At 37.6% G+C, this 22,401-nt stretch overlaps 1 protein-coding gene and 3 pseudogenes across 1 annotated transcript; 2 read left to right on the top strand and 2 right to left on the bottom strand.

Moving 5' to 3' along the window:
* The first annotated feature begins 6,055 nt into the window (after positions 1–6,055).
* LOC116642602 lies at positions 6,056–6,855 on the top strand (annotated as a pseudogene).
* Positions 6,856–7,829: 974 nt separating this feature from the next.
* Positions 7,830–8,768, top strand: LOC116642495 (olfactory receptor 6C4-like). Its single transcript, XM_032420949.1, has one exon. The coding sequence runs from the start codon at positions 7,830–7,832 to the stop codon at positions 8,766–8,768; it is 939 nt and encodes a 312-aa protein (XP_032276840.1).
* A 7,438-nt stretch (positions 8,769–16,206) lies between these two features.
* On the bottom strand, positions 16,207–16,770 carry LOC116642601 (annotated as a pseudogene).
* A 4,466-nt stretch (positions 16,771–21,236) lies between these two features.
* LOC116642600 lies at positions 21,237–22,168 on the bottom strand (annotated as a pseudogene).
* Between the last annotated feature and the right edge of the window lie 233 nt (positions 22,169–22,401).

Genomic DNA, 22,401 nt, shown 5'->3' with positions numbered 1-22,401 from the left:
AAGTTCTAAAATTATATGAAACAAAAATTTGACAGCAATAAATATCAATGTATGGATTATAAATGGCAAAGTGGTTTGGAGATGGGGTAGGAATTTTCATGAAATTTGCAAAAGGAGCTTAACTTTAAGTTGAAAAAGAAGCATGCCTTGTGTTTGGCAAGGGAACACAGACAGCGAAGGGCAAAAAGAAAGTGAAGGAAGCTGTTTGCATGTTAATTGGCATTTTCTCTTTTTTTTATACACTTCTTTATAGATTGGGCTTTTTTTTTTTTTAATTTACAGGCTTATGTTTTTAATAATTATCAGTGTATTTGATTTCTCTTCAGCATATTCCATACAATATATATGATCACTGTTGTGAATTGAACTGTGTCCTCCCAGAGATAAGTCAAACTCTTAATAGCGGATATGTGTGAATGTGACTTTATTTGGAAATAGGGCATTTACACATGTAATCAGTGTAAGATAAGGTTATGCTAGATTGGGGTGCGCCGTAAATCCAACGACTAGGGTCATTATTTAAGGAGAGATTCAGAGACACAAAGATACACAGATCCACAGGACCGACAGCCATGTCAAGATGGAGGCAGAAGCCGGAGAGACGCAGCTGCAAGCCAGGAGTACCAAGGATTGTTGGTCAGCACCAAAAACAAGACGAAAAGCATGCGGCAGACTTTTCCTCAGAGCTACCAGACTTCTGGCCTCCTGAACTGTGAAAGAATAAATTCCTGTTGTTTTAAGCCACCGGTTTGGGGTAATTTTTTATGGCAGCCCTAGGACACCAATACGGTCACCACAGCTTTTATAGCGATTAGGTGATTCTTCATGAGCTGTGTGGTGGATGGATAGGAAAATGGCCATGTCCTTTGCAATGTTACTCTGCAGCTCCACTCAGCAGGAAAATGTCTGTTTCTCATCCTTTGAATTTAGCCTAGTCCTGTGACTTGCTTTTGCAAAGAGATGCGACAGAGGAATGTTGTGACAGTTCAGAGTGTAACAATCAAGAAGCCAGGCACGCATCCTCTCTCTCTCTGTCGCACCCACACAATTCACATGAGAACAAGCCAAGGCTAGTCTGCTGGAAGAGACACCTATTGAAGCTGAGCTGATTCATCCCTACTGAAGCCATTCTAGATGAGAGCACAGCCAGTTGATTCCCCAGGATGTGGGAGAACCCAGTCCATATCAACAGAACTGCCTAGCTGAACCACAGACTTATGAACAATAATACCTGCTTGTTGTTTTAAGACCCTAAATTTTGGGGAGTTTTGTTATGTAGAAATGGCAAAGTGATAAAAGATGCATGACTAATTCATAATTCCTGGTTAAGGATCACATTTGTCAGATCTATCTTGACTCTAACTAAATTGTTCCCACAGTAAAGCATGGTGCAGAGAAGCTGTAAATGTTAACCATGTACTGTAACAGAGCCTACTTGACTTTCTTGTAACCCACTTGATTTATTGAAATCTCCCTGTTTTCATCTGTCTGTCTCTCTGAATATTAACTTCATCCCCAAGCTTCCAGTATTGTTTTCCATCTTTTCTTGGACTCTTTGCATGGATTTCCACTTACCTTCTGGATCATATCACTACTTTGATCTCAGCAGGAACTCTAGCTGCAGTTAGAAAATATTCCTAACCACCCCATTAGCCCCCAGATACCACTATTCTCAGTATAGTCCCAATAAATTACCTTTTAGAAAATAAAACATGCATTTACTCACTGGGATTTATGACAAAAAAGTGATTAAGAACAGCTATTAAAAAAAGAATAGCTGTAAATAGCATTTGTTATATGCCATATTTTAAAACTACAGAAAAAATGGTAATGCCATGATGTTGAGTATTTGTGGAAAATATGCAAAGGAAACAAAATATCTGAATATCTTTATGCTTATAATGTTTAATTGGATAAATTAGAGTGGCAGTTGGTAAAAATAGGCCCTTTATTCCTTCGTCTTTTGAATAGCACCCACGCAGCTGCAAAGCTAATAAATCGTTTCCCAGTAAACTTATCTACTATGTGAGAGCGTAAGGTGGGTTGCAAGGCAAGGATTAAAAGGGGTATGAGAAAATTTTAGGGTTGGATGGGTCTATTTATTTTCTTAATTGTGGTGAAGTTTTCATAGTTTCATGACATACCTCAAAACAATCAAACTATATATTTTAAACATGTAAAATTCATTATAAATCAATTATACATCAGGAAAACAGAATATCTAATTTAGACATCTAATTTGGCTTAAATAAATCCTCAACAAATATTTACTCAGCAAAGGTATCATGCTGTGGGTCCCTCTTGTAGGGAACACATTTATATATATATATAAACACCCTGAGGTATCATAAAGAAACTGGTAGTTGCCAGAAACTTCCACAGGCATACAGAGAAGCTAGTACATAAAGTCCTTCACTTAGTGGAGCTTACAGTTTAGTGAGGATGCTAGACAATAAACACATAGCAAATAAGGAAATAACAAAATTTAAGAGTGGTGTGAACAACAAAAAAAATCTACTATGTATAAAATATCAAGCCAGTTAAGGTGTTAGACAGTGATTGAGTAGTGGCTATCTTGGATAGTATGATCAGGGAAGCTTCCCCTGAGGCATGCCCAATTCTGAGATCTCAGTGATATGAGGGAGCTAGTCATGTGATGTTTGGAGAAAGAACATCACAGAAAGATGGAACAGCCATTGCAAAGGCTTTGAGTTGACCATGGGTGTGGGTGACAAAAGAATAGCAAGATATCCATTCACATAAACCAAAATGAGTAAGAAAAAATAGTGATAGATAAATTCTAAGAGCAATGGAACGGCAAGGAAGGCTTGGCAGGGGATTTTAATCTGTTTATATGCTCTTTGTTTCTTCTTTTTACCTGCTGATTGGACCAATCTTTGTTGAAACAGAAAGTCAGGCATTCCTGAGTATTTTGAAGCAGACAAATTCTGATGACTCAGGGACCATTTCCCAATGGGTCCTAAACCTTTATATGCTCTGATTTAGCCACAGAAGGAGCTCATTTGAAACTAAGGCAGAACTGATTCACCTGTTTGAGGTAGGGGAGGGTTGGTGATGGCTGCACTGAACTAGAGATGTATAGTCTCTTTATTGATTTGTCTGTTACCTTTCATATTTGCTTGTTGACACAACTGTGTACATATTCTTTTTAAATAAGATTTTGACTGTTCTAAGTAAATATAGGTAAAAATTCAAAATATGATAGTTTAGCATATATACATATTTTCAGGCAGAAAATGTTACACCATATTCACAGAATAGAGCTTAAAGAAAATCAAATCACACTTTCTTCTATTTTTCCATGATGCCCATTCCTACTTGTCATGGATTCAATGTTCTTAACTTTCCTCTTAAATGCTTCTTTTTTATTTTTTTTAAAGATTTTTACTTATTCATTTGAGACACAGAGATACAGAGAGAGAGGGAGAAAGCATAAGCAGGGAGAGAGGCAGAGGGAGAAGCAGGCTCCTCGCTGAGCCAGGAGCCCGATGCTGGGCTCGATCCCAGGACCCCGGGATCATGACCTGAGCCGAAGGCAGACGCTTAACCATCTGAGCCACCCAGGTGCCCCTCCTCTTAAATGCTTCTTAAACTAGCAAAGAGGTCCACCACAGAAGGAGGCAGAGGCTATATATGAAAGTTATATACAATTCACTGTAGAGATGATTTTACTTTAGGAGAAGGTATTCATAACTGAAGTTACCCAGAGAAGGTTGGGAAAATTCTTCCACATCCTTTTAACTACAAATAAACCTTTTTCTTTTTTTAAGAAAAAAAAGCAGTGTCTTAGCAGTAAATCTTTTGAGTAAATATATTTTTGCCAAATAAACCTTTTTTGGGTCAAGTAGTTATTATTTGATCATATATACATATGATTATGTATGTATCTCATATGGTATATATATTATTTTTCTGGAAATAGCACTAATCTTTATTCTAAAGAGATTTTTTATTATATATATTTATTATATATATATATAAAGGATAGTATCCTTTATTATAAAGGGTTATCATATTTTGCTGAAAGAAATTTGGTTGATATAAATTTTTCTTCTTATATAAAAATTCTTTTTGTTCATCTTTAATTTAGTAGGTGATGATGTCACTTACTAATATATAAATGTTGTTTATGTTCTTATTTTTGGACACTTGTTTATTTATTCAGTAAAGTGTTTCTATTATGTGAGAATCAATTACGAAGTCTTCATTTTATCAAAAAAATGATTGTTTAAACAATGGAAATTTCAGGATATTAATGTTCTTTAGTGAATGCAATAGCCCGAGTACTTTCTAAGTTACAATTTTCAGTCTTAGTTAATAGCTAGGATCTCAAACTGGAAGATTAACATCAATATCTCCAAATTATCTGACACTAGCTATTTTCATGTAGAAACAGAATATCATTACCAATTGTCCAATCCCCAAGATTTATTTCAACTAATTGTGGCAATATTACAATTTAATGAGCTATTTTGTCATAGTGGAAGAGGTGTGCCCTAATATTTTCCTGCATATAAAATGTTGTAAAGCTCATTATTTGTGCATAGTTTTTAATTTCCTACATTTCTTTATCTGTACTCATTATAAAGTAGCCAAGATAATACATTCGGACATATATAGCCATTATTTCAACTAATACTTCAATTTACATTCTTGATACATTAATCTAATTATCATTAACAAAACAGAATTTTTAATAACACTGATAAGTGCCTAGCATATTATGCTTTTTATGTATGTTAATATAAAGGTATTTAACAAAAGAGACAATTATCTACAAAAGCACAAATTGATTGAAGTTATGTTAGGAACCCTGAAATTTTCCAGATATAATTCTAGACAATCAGCCTTCCTAAGCTGGCAAAACTGCTCTTTTGTTGTATTAAATACTTCTGGAGTTTTCACCTTGATAAAAATATATAATGTGTGACTATTATTAATTTATTACTTCTGGAGTTTTCACCTTGATAAGAATATATGATGTGTGACTATTACTAACTTATTACATAGTGTAATATGAAAATATGTCAACGTATGTAGTAAAACAGTTGTTGAAATGAAACGAATTTATAATTTTTTGAGTAGAGAAAGGCATTCTTAGTAATATTTCTTTGAGTCTGATGATGAAAAATATTAAAAGAAAATTCTGAAGAGCTGTATGCATAAGCTTAGTTGGAACTTTTATTTGCATAAAAACCATAGCATTTAATAAAATAGGGCTATGAATCTAAAAAAGTCAAAAAATATTTTACATTAAAATTTTTACCAAATCTGTACAATTTTCTGGTCTCTGTATAAAAGATATAGAGAAATAAGACCTTATTTTTGTGGGTAATTTATTTATGTTAATGTTGGACAGATAAAGTATACATACTTGATGTAACTGGAAAAAAATTTGACCTTATGACCAAGTGTTATGTTGTGATAAATTTTAATAAAGAAGAGGAAAAACAATTATGGTTGATTGCGATTATCAGATACAATTGTATGAAGATCTGACCTTGAGCTGACATTTAAGGAACTGTAATTTGCTGGTGGACAGTTCCTGCATACAGCAAGAAAGCACAATCAGTGAGATTATTTTGATTTAACGTTTCACCAAGTACTGACTAATCCATATATCTGTATTAAATAGTGATAGCATTTATTGAGCCCTTGCCATGACCAAAGAACTGTAAGTAATATGAATTCCTAAGACTTTATTAAGAATTAAGGGAAAAGGGCTCCTGGGTGGTTGAGGTGGTTAAGTGTTTCCCTTCGGCTCTGGTGGTGATCCCAGGGTCCTGGGATAGAGCCCTGCCTGGGGCTCCCTGCTCAGCGGAGAGTCTGCTTCTCCCTCTCCCCCTGCTTGTGCTCTCTTTCTCTCACTTGCTCACTCTCTCTGTCTCTCAAATAAATAAATAAAATCTTCAAAAAAAGAAAAAAAAGAATTAAGGGGAAAATCATCAGGCTTGGGGCCAGGGCTGTGCTACTGCAAGGAGGGAGCTGGTTGTGGGGAGGCGCCGGGGCCGGCCATTGCCACCTCACTAGGTGAATGCATCCCTCTCACAGAGCAGGGCACCAGCGGGCTGCCCGCACAAGGGGCCAGTGCGGCATCACCCCGTCCAAAACCCTGCTGGTGTTTCCCAGCCTTATCTTCCAGGGGGCAGCTGGTATTTTATGCTGTGTGGGAGCTGTGTCTTTATCACTTATGATGACTATGGCCACTTCTTTGAAGATGAGTATACTCTCATCCCTGCTGTAGTGATCATAGCTGTAGGAGCCCTGCTTTTCATTGTTGGCCTAATTGGCTGCTGTGCCACAATCCGAGAAAGCCACCGTGGACTTGCCACGAATGTCATCATCCTACTCTTGGTTTTTGTCACAGAAGCTGTTGCAGTGGTTTTGGGATACGTTTACAGAGCAAAGGTGGAGAGTGAGGTGGCAGCATGCAGAAAGTGTATAAGGCCGACCATGGAACCAACCCTGATGCTGCAAGCCAGGCCATGATTACGTGCAGAGTCAGCTGCACTATTGTGGAATTCACAACTAGTCAGACTGGGAAAATACAGACTGGTTCAAAGAGACCAAAAACCAGAGTGTCCCTCTTAGCTGCTGCAGAGAGACCACCAGCAGCTGTAATGGCAGTCCGGCCCACCCCTCTGACCTCTATGCTGAGGGATATGAGGCTCTAGTTGTGAAGAAGCTACAAGAAGTCAGGATACATATTATCTGGGCAGCACTGCATTTGCAGCTACTCAGCTGCTGGGCATGTTGTGTGCATGCATCATGTTGTGCAGAAGGAGTAGAGAACCTGCTTATGAGCTCCTCATCACCGGCAGAACCTATGCATAGTAGAAAACACAAGCCTGAGCTTTTTAGTCTTGTTCGGATGTGGAAGGTGAATTGAGCAGGTCTACTGTGTTGGCGGCCTGAGTTCATTTAGTTAAAGCACACAGGTGTTGGACAAAGCAACTTGGCTCTTCAGTGTGCCCACCTACTTCCCTACCCACCTAGGACTTTCTTTTCCTCTATTCTAGCTGACTCTCCGTGTCCCTAAGTTTTTAAGTATAGCAGTATATGTTCTAATTTCAGAACCATTTGCAGGTCCCATAGTGTGGGAGAGTCAAAGGGAGCCTAAGCTGCTTCTGCTACCGTCATGGAGTAACGGGGCTGCTGCCAGAGTATCACTGGGCCCTTTCAGTCTTCATGACGGAGAACTCTGGGCCAAATGTTTTTGGGGGGAGGTGGGGGAAGCTGTGGTTAAAGTTAACACCAAATGGTGCCCTTTTAAAAAACATATACTGTAGTCTAATAAGATAGCAACAGCATAAAATTGTTAAGAAAGATTTTAGAATAAAAAAAGAATTAAGGGAAATAGCAATCTAAGCTTAGAGCTCAGTAGATGCACAGAATTATTATTCAAAATGAGAAAATTGAAATAAGAAAAAATATAAAACAGCCAAAAGAAGAAAACAACCAAGTTCAATTTTATTCCTATAGTTCATACCTTGATTTATATTTACTTTGTTGGCTAATAAACTGAGAGTTAAAAGGCTGATTTAAGAAATCTGTTTAATCAAATAAAATCTACTCTCTAAATTTGTTTTAGATTTGTCTATATACACATGACAGCATCTAATAACTTAGAGGAAAATCCAAATAGAAAGATTAAGAAGGAAAACATAAATGAATGAAAAAAATGGTGAGAGTAATTGAAAATGTTCCTGAGAAGCAAAACCTTTGTTAATTATAAAGTAAAAATCAGAAAATGTGTTAATCACGCCATGTCATTATTATCTTCTATCTGAAGTTGTCTGAAGTTAATGATGGGAAACCAGACATCAGTGATAGAATTCATTCTTCTTGGACTGACAAATGATGCTGAACTTCAAGCTGTGCTTTTCCTTTTTCTGCTGCTAACTTATGTCTTAAGCATCACGGGAAACTTGACCATCATCACTCTGACCCTGCTGGATTATCGCCTCCAGACTCCTATGTATTTCTTCCTTCGGAATTTTTCTGTTTTGGAAATATCTTTTACCTCTGTCTTTGTTCCCAAAATGCTAGTCAATATTGGAACTGGAGATAAGACTATCTCCTTTGCTGGTTGTTTCACTCAGTACTTTTTTGCCATCCTTCTGGGAGCAACTGAATTTTATCTTTTAGCTGCCATGTCCTATGATCGCTACGTTGCCATTTGTAAACCCCTGCATTATACAACCTTAATGAGCAGAAGACTCTGCATTCAACTTGTCCTGTGTTCCTGGTTCTCTGGTTTCTTGGTTGTCATTGTGCCACATATAATGACTCTCCAGCTGCCTTTCTGCGCGTCCAACGTCATCAATCATTATTGCTGTGACTATACTGTACTGTTGCATCTGTCCTGTTCAGACACACATTTCATAGAAATGATGGAGTTTATCTCTGTTGGAATTACCCTCATCTTCACCTTGCTGTTAGTGATTCTTTCCTACATGTACATTATCAGGACAATTCTGAGAATCCCCTCTGTTCAACAAAGAAAAAAAGCTTTTTCTACATGTTTCTCTCACATGATTGTGGTCTCACTTTCTTATGGAAGTTGTATCTTTATGTACATAAATCCTTCTGTTAAGGATGCAGAAACTTTTAATAAGGGAGTGGCTGTCTTAAATACCTCAGTTGCCCCTCTGTTGAACCCTTTCATCTATACCCTAAGGAACAAGCAAGTGAAAATAGCCTTCAAAGATATGGTTAGCAAGATAACAATGTTTTCAAGAAGGTGAAACTAACTGAGGTTCATAATAATAATAAATAATAAATAAATGTTTGGAAGACTGTAGATGTACATTGTTATAACATTAAAGTGTTTGTTATTTTATATCATCAATATTCCTAACTAAACACCAAAGCAGTAAAACTACTTATTTAATGAAGCCTATTTTGCAATCACTTTATTTCTTAAAATTTTACAGGCCTGTGAGTGTGTATATATGTGTGTTCTGTCCTCTGACACTTTTGTGCTACTTTTCCTTATTTGTACCTCACTTTTAAGGAAAAGATTTGGGGAAAGGCAGAATTGAGAATATGACTTCTAATAGTTTGTTTTTTACAACAGAGCTTTTCTTATCCACTGCCGTATGGTGTTCAATCTCTGTATTTGGTAACTGAATAATCAAATATACACCCAGAGGAAATCTACTTTATTTTGTTAATAATAGCTAAATAATATATTAGTGAATAATATAAAGTTGGTTATTTTCACACTATATTATTCAGATTTAAATTTCATGTTTCCACAGTAATCACTTACTGAGAACTTAGGCTACTCAATGTTTGAGACAAAGAAAGTTCTGAAGAAGGGAAAATCAATATATGTTTGTTTTCAAACTGACAGGAAAATGATTAATAATGATTAAACTCTGAGTGAATCCAGGGAAGAGGTAAAGGGATAATTCTAATTTAAGGTAATTAGCAATATATCATTATAGCAAATCCATACAATTTAGTGTTGTGCCTAGTCATTGTTCTGGTTTTCTTTTACAAGCATATGAAATAAAACTATATTAACAGTACCTATGGTGTTAATAGTTTTGTAAGCTTAAATCATATTCTTTCTAAATTTCATACTAAACTTTAAATTTTTATAATCTGATATCCTCAGGCAGGATGTCCATCACAAGCTGATATTTTCTGAACATTTCTTGTACATATTAATTTTTCAGAAAGCATGGGCCAGACTCATAGTATGGGTAATTTTAAAATTTAAAAAAGCCAAAAAAAATTTAAAGAAGCTATAGATGTTTCTACTTTAATCTCTTCAATGTACAGATGAGGAAAACTGAGTCCTAGAGATATTAACAAAATTTATTGAAGCATATAGTTAAGTTTGTACTCTTGAATTCTTTTCTCATCCATCTAATAATGCAGAATCCACTAAGTAGCAGAACTACTAAAAGAGTGCCCTGGGAAACCATGGAGGACAAAGATGATTGAAAATGTAGAACTTGTTAGTTCTATACGCCTTGCCATAATTTCATCAGAAAAAACACCTAAATACCTGACACATAGCTGATGTTAACAAGTGAGTAAGTTTGATACTTTGTTAGTTATTTAGATTGACAGGTAACTGACTCATTAGTTCCCTAGATTATTTGTTTTCTACATCATCAGTAGTACATCAATATAGTCATCCAAAACATTATGTCACATTATGGTGGTTGCTCAATTTTAAAAGGCAGATCAAAGAATGATATGTTTGATAGCTGAACACTTATTTGACAGAGGTAATTACTTTTAAAACAGATAAAATTCCGTTAATCCTTGATTTAATTAAAATACAAAAGTAAATCAACCAACCAACCAAAAATCTAGGAACATTATGCTTAAGTAGTTGAAAATCAGCAAAAGATAGAAAAAAAAAAAAAGTTAGGGTAGAGGAATCCTAGGACAAACAGAGGAATAAGAGAGAATAATGATTGACTCTCTTAAATCAATTAGAATCTGAGTTGAGTTCAGACTGGGTTGCAGGTTTTGTTGCTGTTTTGTTTTCCTTTGTTTTGTTTCTTTATTTATTTTTACAATTTTATGGAGTTACAGTTTATGCAAAATAAAGTGCATCCAACAAAGTTTATAACTTGAGATTTGATACACCTGCGAAACCATTACCAAAATCAAGATAATGAACTTCAAAAGTTTCTTTAGGCATTCTGACAATTTATCTCTGGAGGCTTTTAATGTTTCAACTTGGCTAAGCTGAACTATTTTTCTAGGATTTCCCTTCCCTGTTTGTTTCCTGTTACAGTGGACCACCAGAGAGATTATTTGGGGTATTTGGAGAATGGACTAAAGCAGAAGCCATTTTGAAGCTCAAGGTTGTTGTTTATCTGCTGGTTTATTTTGTTGGTAGGAGACAGTTGGGTTTATTTTGTTGGTAATTGTTCCATTTTCACCTTGATCTTTCTTCATTTTCTCCACCTCCAGATCTGGTTATCTATGTTTAGCTCCATGGCAAAGTGCCCAAGCTTTTATAGGATACCAGTAAACCTGAGCTCAGGGGCAACAAGAACTAACACAGGTTTCAGTTCTTCTTCATGTGAATCTGCCCATGTTAAACACAGACTTTACATTAATCACAAAAATGAACTCATAATGGAGGGTGGACCTATATGTACAAGGCAAAACTCTAAAACTCCTAAAGATAGCATAGAGAAAATCTAGATGACTTTGGGTTTAGCAATGATCTTTTAGATACAACACCAAAGGCAGGATCCATGAAAGAAATAATGGATAAGCTGGACTTCATTAAAATTAAAAACTTCTGCTCTGCAAAAGAAAATGTCAAGAAAATGAGAGGACAAGCCACACTGGGAGACAATATTTGAGAAAACACATTTAAAAAGGTTGTCAAGTCAAATACACAACTCTTAGAATTCAACAATGTGAAAATGAACAAGATTTAAAAAATGGGCCAAAGATCTTTTTTTTTTTAATTTTTTTATTGTTATGTTAATCCCCATACATTACATCATTAGTTTTAGATATAGTGTTCCATGATTCATTATTTGTGCATAACACCCAGTGCTCCATGCAGAACGTGCCCTCCTCAATACCCATCACCAGGCTAACCCATCCTCCCAACCCCCTCCCCTCTAGAACCCTCAGTTTGTTATGGGCCAAAGATCTTGACAGACATCTCACCCATGATGATATACAGATGGCAAATAAGCATTTGAAAAGATGATCCACATCATGTATAATCAGGGAAATGTAAATTAAAACAATAAGGAGAAATCCCTGCATACATATTAAAATGGCCAATTCTGGAACATGACAACACCCAATGCTGATGAGGATGTGGAACAACAGGAATTCTCATTTGTTGCTGGTAGAATGCAAAACGGTACTGCAACTTTGGAAGACAGTTTGGTGGTTTCTTACAAAATTAAACACACTCTTACCATACGATCCAGCAATCACCCATCTTGGTATTTACCCAAAGGAAATGGAAACATGTCTACACAGAACCTGCACACACATCTTTATAGCAGCTTTATTCATAATTGCCCAAACTTAGAAACCACTAAGATACCCTTAGTACATCAATGGATAAACTATGATACCTCTAAAAATAGAGTATTATTCAGTGCTAAAAAGAAAAGACCTATGAAGCCATGAAAAGACATAGAGGAAACTTATGTGCATGTCACTAAGTGAAAAAGCCAATCTGAAAAAGCTACATATTTTATGATTCCAACTATATGGCATTCTGGAAAAGGAAAAACTATGAAGACAGTAAAATCAGTGGCTCTCAGGGGTTCGGGGTGAGGAGTGATGAGTAGGCAGGGCACAGAAGATTTATATCTATAAATTTATATATCTATATATATAATCAATATCTATATATACATATCATTCATCTATATCATCTATCTACCTATGTATTTATGTCTATCAATCATTATACATTTGTCCAAATCTATAGAATGCACATTCATCAAGAGTGAACCATAACGCAAATTATGGACTTTGGATAATTATGATGTGTCAATGTAGGTTCATCAATTGTAACAAATGTACCACTCTGCTGGGGGAGGTTGCAAATGGAGAAGGTTGTGCACGTATGAGGTCCACAGGTATATGGGAAATCTCTGTGCCTTCCTCTCAATTTTGTTGTAAACCTAAAACTGCTCTAAAATTAATGCCTTAAAAAATTATCCCTTTCTGGAACAAATTTTGAGAAACATCTTGCCTGATGGCATTTGCATAAACATTAAGTAAAAACTTAATAGACAAAAAAAATAGGGAGTAAAATTTTCTTAGTTTTTATTTTCTCTTGCTGTCTACCTGAGGACAAAGCCTCCAAGGGCTGAGGGGTACACAGTGGGGTGGACAGAACATTTAGTAGATAGGACAATTACATAGACTCATCTTGGTTATGAGTATAGAAAATCCAACCTGAAATTCCAAGGGATGCTAGCTTTTGTTATTACTGGTTACAGAAAATCAAATTAAGTTATTGGTATTCATATTCTCTGTTTATTTCTTGGCTCTGCTTTTCTTTACCCTGGCTTCATAATGAGGTAAATATGCTCTATTTAATGGATCCCTGAAAGTTCTGGGTTCATTTTTTATAGCTATAATTATACAGAAAAGAATATTCTCTCTAACATTTACAAAAATTTATTGAATTGAGTTTTACTGAACTGACTTTGGTCTCATGCCCAACACTAACTGAGTTCTTGCTTGTAGAGAGAATATGATCATTTGTAAAGTCTGGGATAGAAGTGTAATCTTGAACTAATCAGGAAGTCCAAAGCCTTGATTGGCTAACTGTTGTTTATGGGCTCACATACAACTTATGGAAATTATTTTACCAAAAGAAAAAAAAAAAGAAAGGAAAAGAAAAGAAAAGGAAATTATTGAAACATAGAGAGAAAGATGTGGATGTGTGTGTGAGAGAGAGAAAGAGAGAGAGAGAAAGCCGGAAGAGACAGCAAGAGAGAAGGGGAGATTATTTTGGGCATACAAAAGCGATTACCTATTTTAAGACAATTTGATTCTATACCAGGCCATATGGTAAAACTATAAGAAGCTTCCTCTAAGTACATAATTTCTATATTACAGAGCTTTCCAGATTTTTAAGTGGCATGTCACATATATAAAATGATAAGACTCTACAATAAACTACAATACCAGGCAATGGAACCAGCTTGAGAGTCTCTAATTTATTGCATCTCTACACTCAACCCCAAAACTGAAGCCATCACCATTTTGGTCTACATGTAAACCACCCTTTGCTACAAATTGATTGGGGAGTGCTGGTAGTGGATAGACATAGCCTCTGGAATCAAGCAGAAATGAATTTGAATTCTGATTCTCTTACTAGCCATGTGGCGGGTGTAACTTACTATACCTCTTTGAAGTGCATTTTTTACAAGATAAAATCAGAATAATTTATTCTACAAGGTTTCATGTTATTTTGTTTTTTAATCTGGAGTATACTTATACCTTTTTCAAATTAGCCTAAAAATATCTCAAAATAAAAAACCTGGTTATTATTATATTATACACGTAGAATTTAAGGAAGACAGTTAGCTCCAAGATGAATAAGGAATAGCTTGTTTAAGCATCAGATGGGATCTCTCCAGGCTGTATTTTCTTCTTCTTCTTCTTTTTTTTTTTTTTTGACCATATCTCTATTATTTATTTAAAGAGTAAATAATAATAATAATACATAAATTTCTCTACCCATTTGTGCATGCTTAGCTCTGGCAATAGCTTTATTTTCTTATTAGTATTATGTTCAGTTAGCCAACATATAGTATATCATTAGTTTTTGATGTAGGGTTCAACAATTTATTAGTTGCATGTAACACCCAGTGCTCATCACAACATGTGCCCTCCTTAATATCCATCACCTGGTTACCCCATCCTCCCACGCCCCTCCCTTTGTAACCCTCAGTTTGTTTCCCAGAGTCCAGAGTCTCTCATGGTTTGTCTCCCTCTCTGCTTTCTTCCCATTCAGTTTTCCCTCCCTTCCCCCATGGTCTTCAGCACTATTCCTTATGTTCCTCATATGAGTGAAACCATATGATAATTGTCTTTCTCTGCTTGACTTATTTCACTTAGCATAATCCCCTCCAGTTCCATCCATGTCAATGCAAAAGGTAGGTGTTCATCTTTTCTGATGGCTGAGTAATATTCCATTGTATATATGAACCACATCTTCTTCATCCATTCGTCTGTTGAAGGACATCTCAGTTCTTTCCATAGTTTGGCTATTATGGACATTGCTGCTATGAATACTGGGGTGCATGTGCCCTTTCTTTTCACTACATCTGTATCTTTGGGATAAATACCTAATAGTGCAATTGTTGGGTCTTAGGGTAGCTCTATTTTTAACATCTTGAGGAACCTCCATACTGTTCTCCAGAGTGGCTGTACCAGCTTGCATTCCCTTAGGGGAAAAGTTCTCAGTTTTTCCCCACTGAGAATGATATTTGCTGTGGGCTTTTCATAAATGGCTTTTATGATATTGTATCCCTATATTTTGAAGAGTTTTAATCAGGAAAGAATGCTGTATTTTGTCAAATGCTTTCTCTGCATCAATTGAGAGGATCATATGGTTCTTGTCTCTTCTTTTGTTAATGTGCTTTATCACAATGATTGATTTGCGAATGTTGAACCACCCTTGCATTCCAGGAACAAATCCCACCTGGTCGTGGTGAATAATCCTTTTAATGCACTATTGGATCCTATTGGCTAGGACATTGTTGAGTATTTTGGCATCCATGTTCATCAGGAATATTGGTCTGTAATTCTCCTTTTTGATGGGGTCTTTGGTTTTGGAATCAGGGTAATGCTGGCCTCACAGAACGAGTTTGGAAGTTTTCCTTCCATTTCTATTTTTGGGAACAGATTCAGTAGAAGAGGTATAATTTTTTTTTTCTTTAAATGTTTGGTAGAATTCCCCTGGGAAACCACCTGGTCCTGGACTCTTGTTTTTTGGGAGGTTTTTGATTACTCTTTCAATGTCCTTGCTGGTTATTGGTCTGTTCAGATTATCTATTTCTTCCCATTTCAGTCTTGGTAGTTTATAAGTTTCTGGGAATGCATCCTTTTCTTCCAGACTGCCTAGTTTGTTGGCATATAGCTGCTGGTAATAAGTTCTAATAATTGTATTTCCTTGGTATTAGTTGTGATTTCTCCCTTTTCATTCATAAAGTTCTTTAATTTCCTAGTTGGCCCATTCATTCTTTCTTTTTTTGGAGGGGGGGAGGTTGAGCTTTTTAATATCATAAATCAGTGACCCGCCTGGCCTCTCACTGCCAGGCCCCTTCCTGGGCCTCCTATCTTCATATTGCCTGGAAGGCTGCCTGTAGCCAGGGCTTCTCCCACCCCCTAGGAAGGATCCAGCACCAGCCTGAGAGGGGAGGCAATAGCAGCTAAGGGGGTGGAAAGGGGGAGAGACAGAAGCTTGTGCAGGTGCATGTATGTATGTACTTACATGTGTGAACACATGTGGAGTTAAAGGTTTACAGACCCTGGCTCAGGGACAGTCTAGGATGGGAGAGGAGGTAGGGCAAAGAGAAGCTCATCTTTTCTCCCTGGCGCCTCAGCCTCACCCTTCCCCAGAGACACACACACGGAGTAAGTGGGAAACCCCATTCCTGGGCTGGAGCCCTTTTGAGTCTGGTGGAGTCTCAGATCCAGTCTGTGGGGTCATTGGGTCTGTCTCCTTTTGAAAGCCCTGGGAGGATGGGAGGTAAGAAGTCGGCCATCGCTGACAATGATGATCTCAGCCTTGTGCCCCTGCTGTAGAGCCTGCAGACCCCGAAGTAGGGTTGCTTCCTCCAGCCCATGGAACTCCTCATCCTCTGTGTCGTCCCCATTGGTCAGTTCATATAAGGTGAACACAGAGTTGTTGTGGCCACTCCTGAAAACCCACTGATAGATGAGTTTCCCCCATTCTTCTGGCCTTTGCCACATGATCAGGAAGCTAGACTTGTTCTTATCCAACCACTCCAGGTTCCTTTTCTTCCTTAGTTCCTCTAATACAACCTGGATTGATTCCACAGGGAGCTTCTGCTGTAGCTTCACGTTGTTGAAGAGCGGGCTCTCCTGAGCTTCCATCACCGTCATGCTGGACTATTTGTGCAGGCAGCAGAAGGACAGGACCAGTGAGCACCAGGTGGCCAGCTGCTTCTGCTGAGTGTCCACGTTCGGCTGCAACGTAAAGGAGGGCAGGAAGTGATACTGCCACAGCCACTTGAAACTCATCGCCATTGTAGTAGCTCAGGAAAAACCTGACCCATTCATTCTTTAGCAGGATGCTCTTTAGCCTCCAAGTGTTTGAGTTCCTTCCAAATTTTTTCTTGTGGTTGAGTTCCAGTTTCAAAGCATTGTTGTCTGAAAATATGCAGGAAATAATCTCAGTCTTTTGGTATCAGTTGAGACCTGATTTGTGACCCAGTATGTGATCTATTCTGGAGAGAGTTCCATGTGCACTTGAGAATAATGAGTATTCTGTTGTTTTAGGATGGAATGTTCTGTACATATCTACAAAGTACATCTGGTCCAATGTGTCTTTCAAACCTCTTGTTTCTTTGTTGATCTTCTGCTTAGATGATCTGTCCATTTCTGTGAGTGGAGTGTTGGTATCCTACATTAATGTATTATTATTAATGTGTTTCTTTATTTTGGTTAACAGTTGGTTTATGTAATTGTCTGCTCCCATGTTGGGGAGATATGAATTAGTGCCATTGTATTGTTTTTAAAGTCCCTGTTTCTATAGATTGTCTCTGTTAATTTCTGGTCTATATTACTCTTGGGGTCTTTCTTCATTTATAGATTCCCCCTTAACATTTCTTGCAGGGCTGGCTTGGTGGTCACATACTCTTTCAGTTTCTGCCTGTCCTGGAAGCTCTTTTTCTCTCCATCCATTCTGAATGACAGCCTTCCTGGGAAAAAGTGTTCTTGGCTGCATGTTCTTCTCATTTAGTACCCTGAATATGTTTTGCCAGCCCTTGCTGGCTTGCCAGTTCTCTGAGGATAGGTCTGATGCTATTCAGATGTTCCTCCCTCCATACCTAAGAAATCTTTTCCCCCTAGATGCTCTCAGGATAGCTTCCTTGGCTCTAAGATATGCCAAGTTTCACTATTATGTGTCGGGGTGTTGATCTATTTTTATTGACTTTGGGAGGGGTCCTCTCTGCCTCTTGGACATGAATTGCTTGTTTCCTTCCCTACATTAGGGAAGTTCTCAGCTATGATTTGCTCAAATATACCTTCTAGTCCTCTCTCTCTCTCTACCCTCTCAGGGATCCCAATAATTCTGACATTGGAACGTTTCATGGCATCACTGATCTATTTTCATGGGCTACTAGCCGCCTATCCCTATTTTCCTCAGCTTCCTTCCTTTCTACCAGTTTATCTTCTACGTCACTGATTCAATCTTTTGCCTCATTTACCTTGGCTGTTAGAGTATCTAGTTTATTTTATTTTATTTTTTTTTAAAGATTTTATTTATTTATTTGACAGAGAGATAGAGAGAGAGAACAAGTACGACGAGAGGCAGGCAGAGGGAGAGGGAGAAGCAGGCTCCCCGCTGAGCAGGGAGCCCGATGCGGGGCTCGATCCCAGGACCCTGGGATCATGACCCGAGCCGAAGGCAGCCGCTTAACCGACTGAGCCACCCAGGCGCCCCTAGAGTATCTAGTTTAGACTGCATCTCATTCATGGCATTTTCAAGTTCAGCCTGATTAGATCCCATTTATGCCTATAGAGATTCTATATTGTCGCTAATGCTTTTTTCAAGCCTAGCTATTGACTTCATGTTTGCTATCCTGAATTCTCTCTCTGACATCTTGCTTATATCCATATCCATTAGTTCTGTGGCAGAGGACATTGTCTCTGGCTCTTTTCTTTGTTGAGGGTTCCTCCTCTTAGTCATTCTGGTTGAGTGAATGAACAGAATCCAAAATATCAACCACGACCCAAGCAAAATGCACCCTAGAAAAAATCCAAAGTGGTAGGAACCTACCACAGATATGCAAACAAAGCAAGATGGTCCAAAACAATAAAAAAAAGGGGGAGAGAGAGATTATAATTTCTCAGGGTGGACAAAACAAGGTGATCTGCCTGTTCCTGCTTGATTTTTGTTCTCTGTGTTAGAAGACACAATTGCAAAGAAATCAGAGCTTATATATATATATATATATATATATATATATATATATATATCTCAAGATAAAATTGAATAGAGTGATAAATGGACTAGTGATAAATGGACTAGATTTTATAAATCTGTAAAATGTAAATGTGAAAAAATAAAAGTTAAAAAGCGACTTAAAAACATAAGTTGGGAAATGACTCTACTTGAAACAGGAACAGGGTAAAAAAGAAAAGAAAAGAAAGAAACAAAAAAGAAATGTAAAATTTTAGCCTGAAGTATAAACAAATTGTGGGGGAACACCTGGAGCTCCCTATATTATTTTCCCCTAGCGTTGAAGTTTTACAGTCCTGTGGGAAATAAGCTTATGATTCATCCGTTTTTCCAGTCTGTCTTCTGCAGGAGGGGCCTGCTGCTCAGCTTCCCAGGCCTCTTTGCCTGGGTGTAGTTGCCCCACCCCTTGTTAGGGGGATGGGCTTAATGTGAACTGGTCATCTATCTGTTTGGCTTTTGTTCCCTGGTGGCTTTCCACTTCTCTTTCAAGGGTCAGAGCAAATATGGCTGTGTGGGTATCTCTGGCCCAGAGCTGTGAGGTCACAGTCCCCTTTCTTCAATAAACCTTCCAGGTCAAACCATCTCCACTTCTGTGTGTACCAAACTCCACAGACTCTCACCATTCATGCCCACTGTAACTGTTCTGGGGGAGTTCCGGGGACCCTTGAGCATCTCTGCACTTTGCAATTGCTAGTGGCTGTGGGCTCATGTGTGCACCCTCTTCCTCAGTTCCCAGTTCATGACTGGGTGTGGCCCCAGTGTCCTTTCAGGAGTCACACTGCCCTGAGAGCTATTGCCCTGTCATGGGAGCAAGCCATTTTATATCTCCCGTGGATTGTTAAATGGCCTGCACCTTCTAGTCCTTTTTGTGATGTTCAGGCAGAGAGCGGTCTCCCTATTGGCCTGGCTCGAGTTTTATGATGACTGGAGATGAGAATCTCTTCTGGGCTCGCTGACCATAACCAGTCTCCCTGCTCCACTGCTTGGGCACTTTATCGGTTCAGACTCCCCCCATACTTTCTGAGTTTCTTGGAATCCTGAGACCACAATGATCCACCTAAAATTCTGCCCTATTCATCCCCTGTATCTTTTTCACAGAGGGATGTCTCTTGCAGGAGCAGATTTCTAAGGGTCCCAATTTTGTGCTCCGGTGTTATATCACTTTCTGGTGGCTGGCTTATGGAGGCTCCCTCCCTCCTCTATTTATCTTCCGATATTTTCCCCAAAGATTCAAGGTTCTGCACCTCCAATCTTTCAAAAAGTTGTCATTTTTCTGCTTGTAGAAATCCAGATAAATCTTCTTACATCTCAGGTTGAATTCGTGTGTGTTCAGAATGGTTTGATAGATATCCAGCTAAATTAGAGGGACCAGATGAAACAAGGTCCCCTACTCTGCCACCATCTTCCCTAAACTTTGCTGCATTTTATTCTTAATCAAAGTTACATGATGGGTCACCTGGGAGGCTTAGTTGGTTAAGTCTCTGACTCTTGATTTCAGCTCAGGTCATGATGTCAGGGTTGTGAGATCAAGCCCCACATCAGGCTCCACGCTCAACATGGAGTCTGCTTCTCTCTCTCTCTCAGCCTCTCCCCTTGCTCATGCTCTCTCTCCCTCTCTCTCTCAAATAAATAAATAAATCTTGGGGCGCCTGGGTGGCTCAGTCATTAAGCATCTGCCTTCGGCTCAGGTCGTGATCCCGGGGTCCTGGGATCGAGCCCTGCATCAGGCTCCCTGCTCCGCGGGAAGCCTGCTTCTCCCTCTCTCACTTCCCCTGCTTGTGTTCCCTCTCTCACTGTGTCTCTCCTGTCAAATAAATAAATAAAATCTTTAAAATAAATAAATAAATAAATAAATCTTTTTAAAAAGTTATGTGATTTAGCATACACATATGAGTCAACATTTACTTATTTACTTATATAGCATAAAATGTAAAATAAAAATAATATACCATATGATTTTTTATTACACTAGCATAGTGGGTTTTTTTCAATTCTCAAAACAAAGAATGACATTGATACTTTAATCACAACTTCCCACTTTTAAGTATCTTTATTTAAAAACAATAGAGAATGTGTATCAGGACATAAAAAGCCAAGCAAAGGTAAAATCCCAAAGAAAACATCATATAATATAATTGTTTTGAACTTATCAAGATTTTACAGAAAATCAAATATAAAAACAAAATATACTACACAGATATAGAAATAATTGAGTCTCCATGAACTAATACATAAAGTTGATTAAAATAATCTTTCAAATATTTGCTACATTTAAATGGTAGAAGAGGAGAAAGGGGTCAAATTTGAGAATTCTTACAATGGAACAAAAAAATAAAGTTTTAGTATTTTGAAAGGGAAGGCATTATTGAGAAACAAGAGCTAATGTAAACATCATGACACTTCAGAAAGAAATGAAAGGACAAATATGACTATATATTGGGTGGTGCAATAGTAAAATTAGGACCCAATCTAAGCATTTCCTTTGCAATTTTCCTTATTAACTTTCTTTATATATCTCATTATGATTCTATTTGAATAAAGACAGAATCCTTTGTAGCAAGTTCTTAAATGCTTGCTTTACCTGCTGGTTCCTTAGAGTATAAATAAAGGGGTTCAAAAGTGGAACAACAGAAGTATTGAGAATTGCCACTCCCTTCATTAAGGATATCCTGTTTGACTGAGGGTTTAATGTACATGAAGATGCAGCTGCCATATGAGAGGGAGATGATAATCATGTGAGAAGAACACATGGAGAAAGCCTTTTTCTCTGGTTGGCAGAAGGAATTTTTTAAATTGTCAAGGCAATATATGTGTATGATAGAATCACTAATGCCAAAGTGACCAGCAGAGTCACCAAAGCTAAGACGAAACTCATCATTTCCAACACATGCATATCAGTGCAGGAGATTTGCAAGAGGGGAGCAGTGTTACAGTAGAAACGATCAATGATATTGGAGTCACAGAAGTCCAGGCTTAAGCCTAAAATGAGTCCTGGAAAGGTGATGAGGAAACCAGTGATCCAAGAGCTAAGGACTAGCTGGATACAGATTTTGCTGCTCATATGGTCATATAATGCAGGGGCTTACAGATGGCAACATAACGATCATAGGACATGACAGCCAGGACATAAAATTCAGATGCACTGAGAAGGATGGCAAAAAATGACTGAGTTGCTCAACAGTTATAGGAAATGGTTTTGTCACTGGTTGCAATGTTTACAAGCAATTTGGGGATGCAGACTGTTGTATAAGAAATTTCTAAGAAAGAAAAATTTTGAAGAAAGAAATACATAGGGGTCTTGAGATGAGAATCCAGCAAAGTGAGGGTAATGATAACTAAGTTGCCTGAGATGCTTAGCAAGTAGGTAAGGAGTGGGAAGATAAATAGCACAATCTTCAATTTGTAGTCCTCTGTCAATCCTGCTAAGATAAATACTGTCACGGTTGTATGGTTTTCCATCTTGACCTCCTGATATGCTTTTGCTCTCGTAAAAATATTGAGGAAAAAATATGTACAGGTACCAGTGGTAAAATATGAAGATAACAACGTCAAAGTATTAGTAATTGCTATTGATTATACATACTAATGGGGCACTTTTTTTGAAATGATTAATGTAGGATAAACTAACAAAAGCTGTTACTTTGCTTTTGAGGAAAGACAAATATTTTCTACAAATTTGATGAAATAAAAAA

The sequence above is a fragment of the Phoca vitulina genome, unplaced genomic scaffold (assembly GCF_004348235.1).
Source record: "Phoca vitulina isolate PV1807 unplaced genomic scaffold, GSC_HSeal_1.0 scaffold23, whole genome shotgun sequence".
Classification (NCBI taxonomy): Eukaryota; Metazoa; Chordata; class Mammalia; order Carnivora; family Phocidae; genus Phoca; species Phoca vitulina.
The sequence above is the reverse complement of the archived record's forward strand: the minus strand, read 5'-3'. Positions and strand labels throughout refer to the sequence as shown.

Coding starts and splice junctions, on each gene's coding strand:
- LOC116642495 (XM_032420949.1), top strand. CDS start 7,830: ATGGGAAACCAGACATCAGTGATAGAATTCATTCTTCTTGGACTGACA.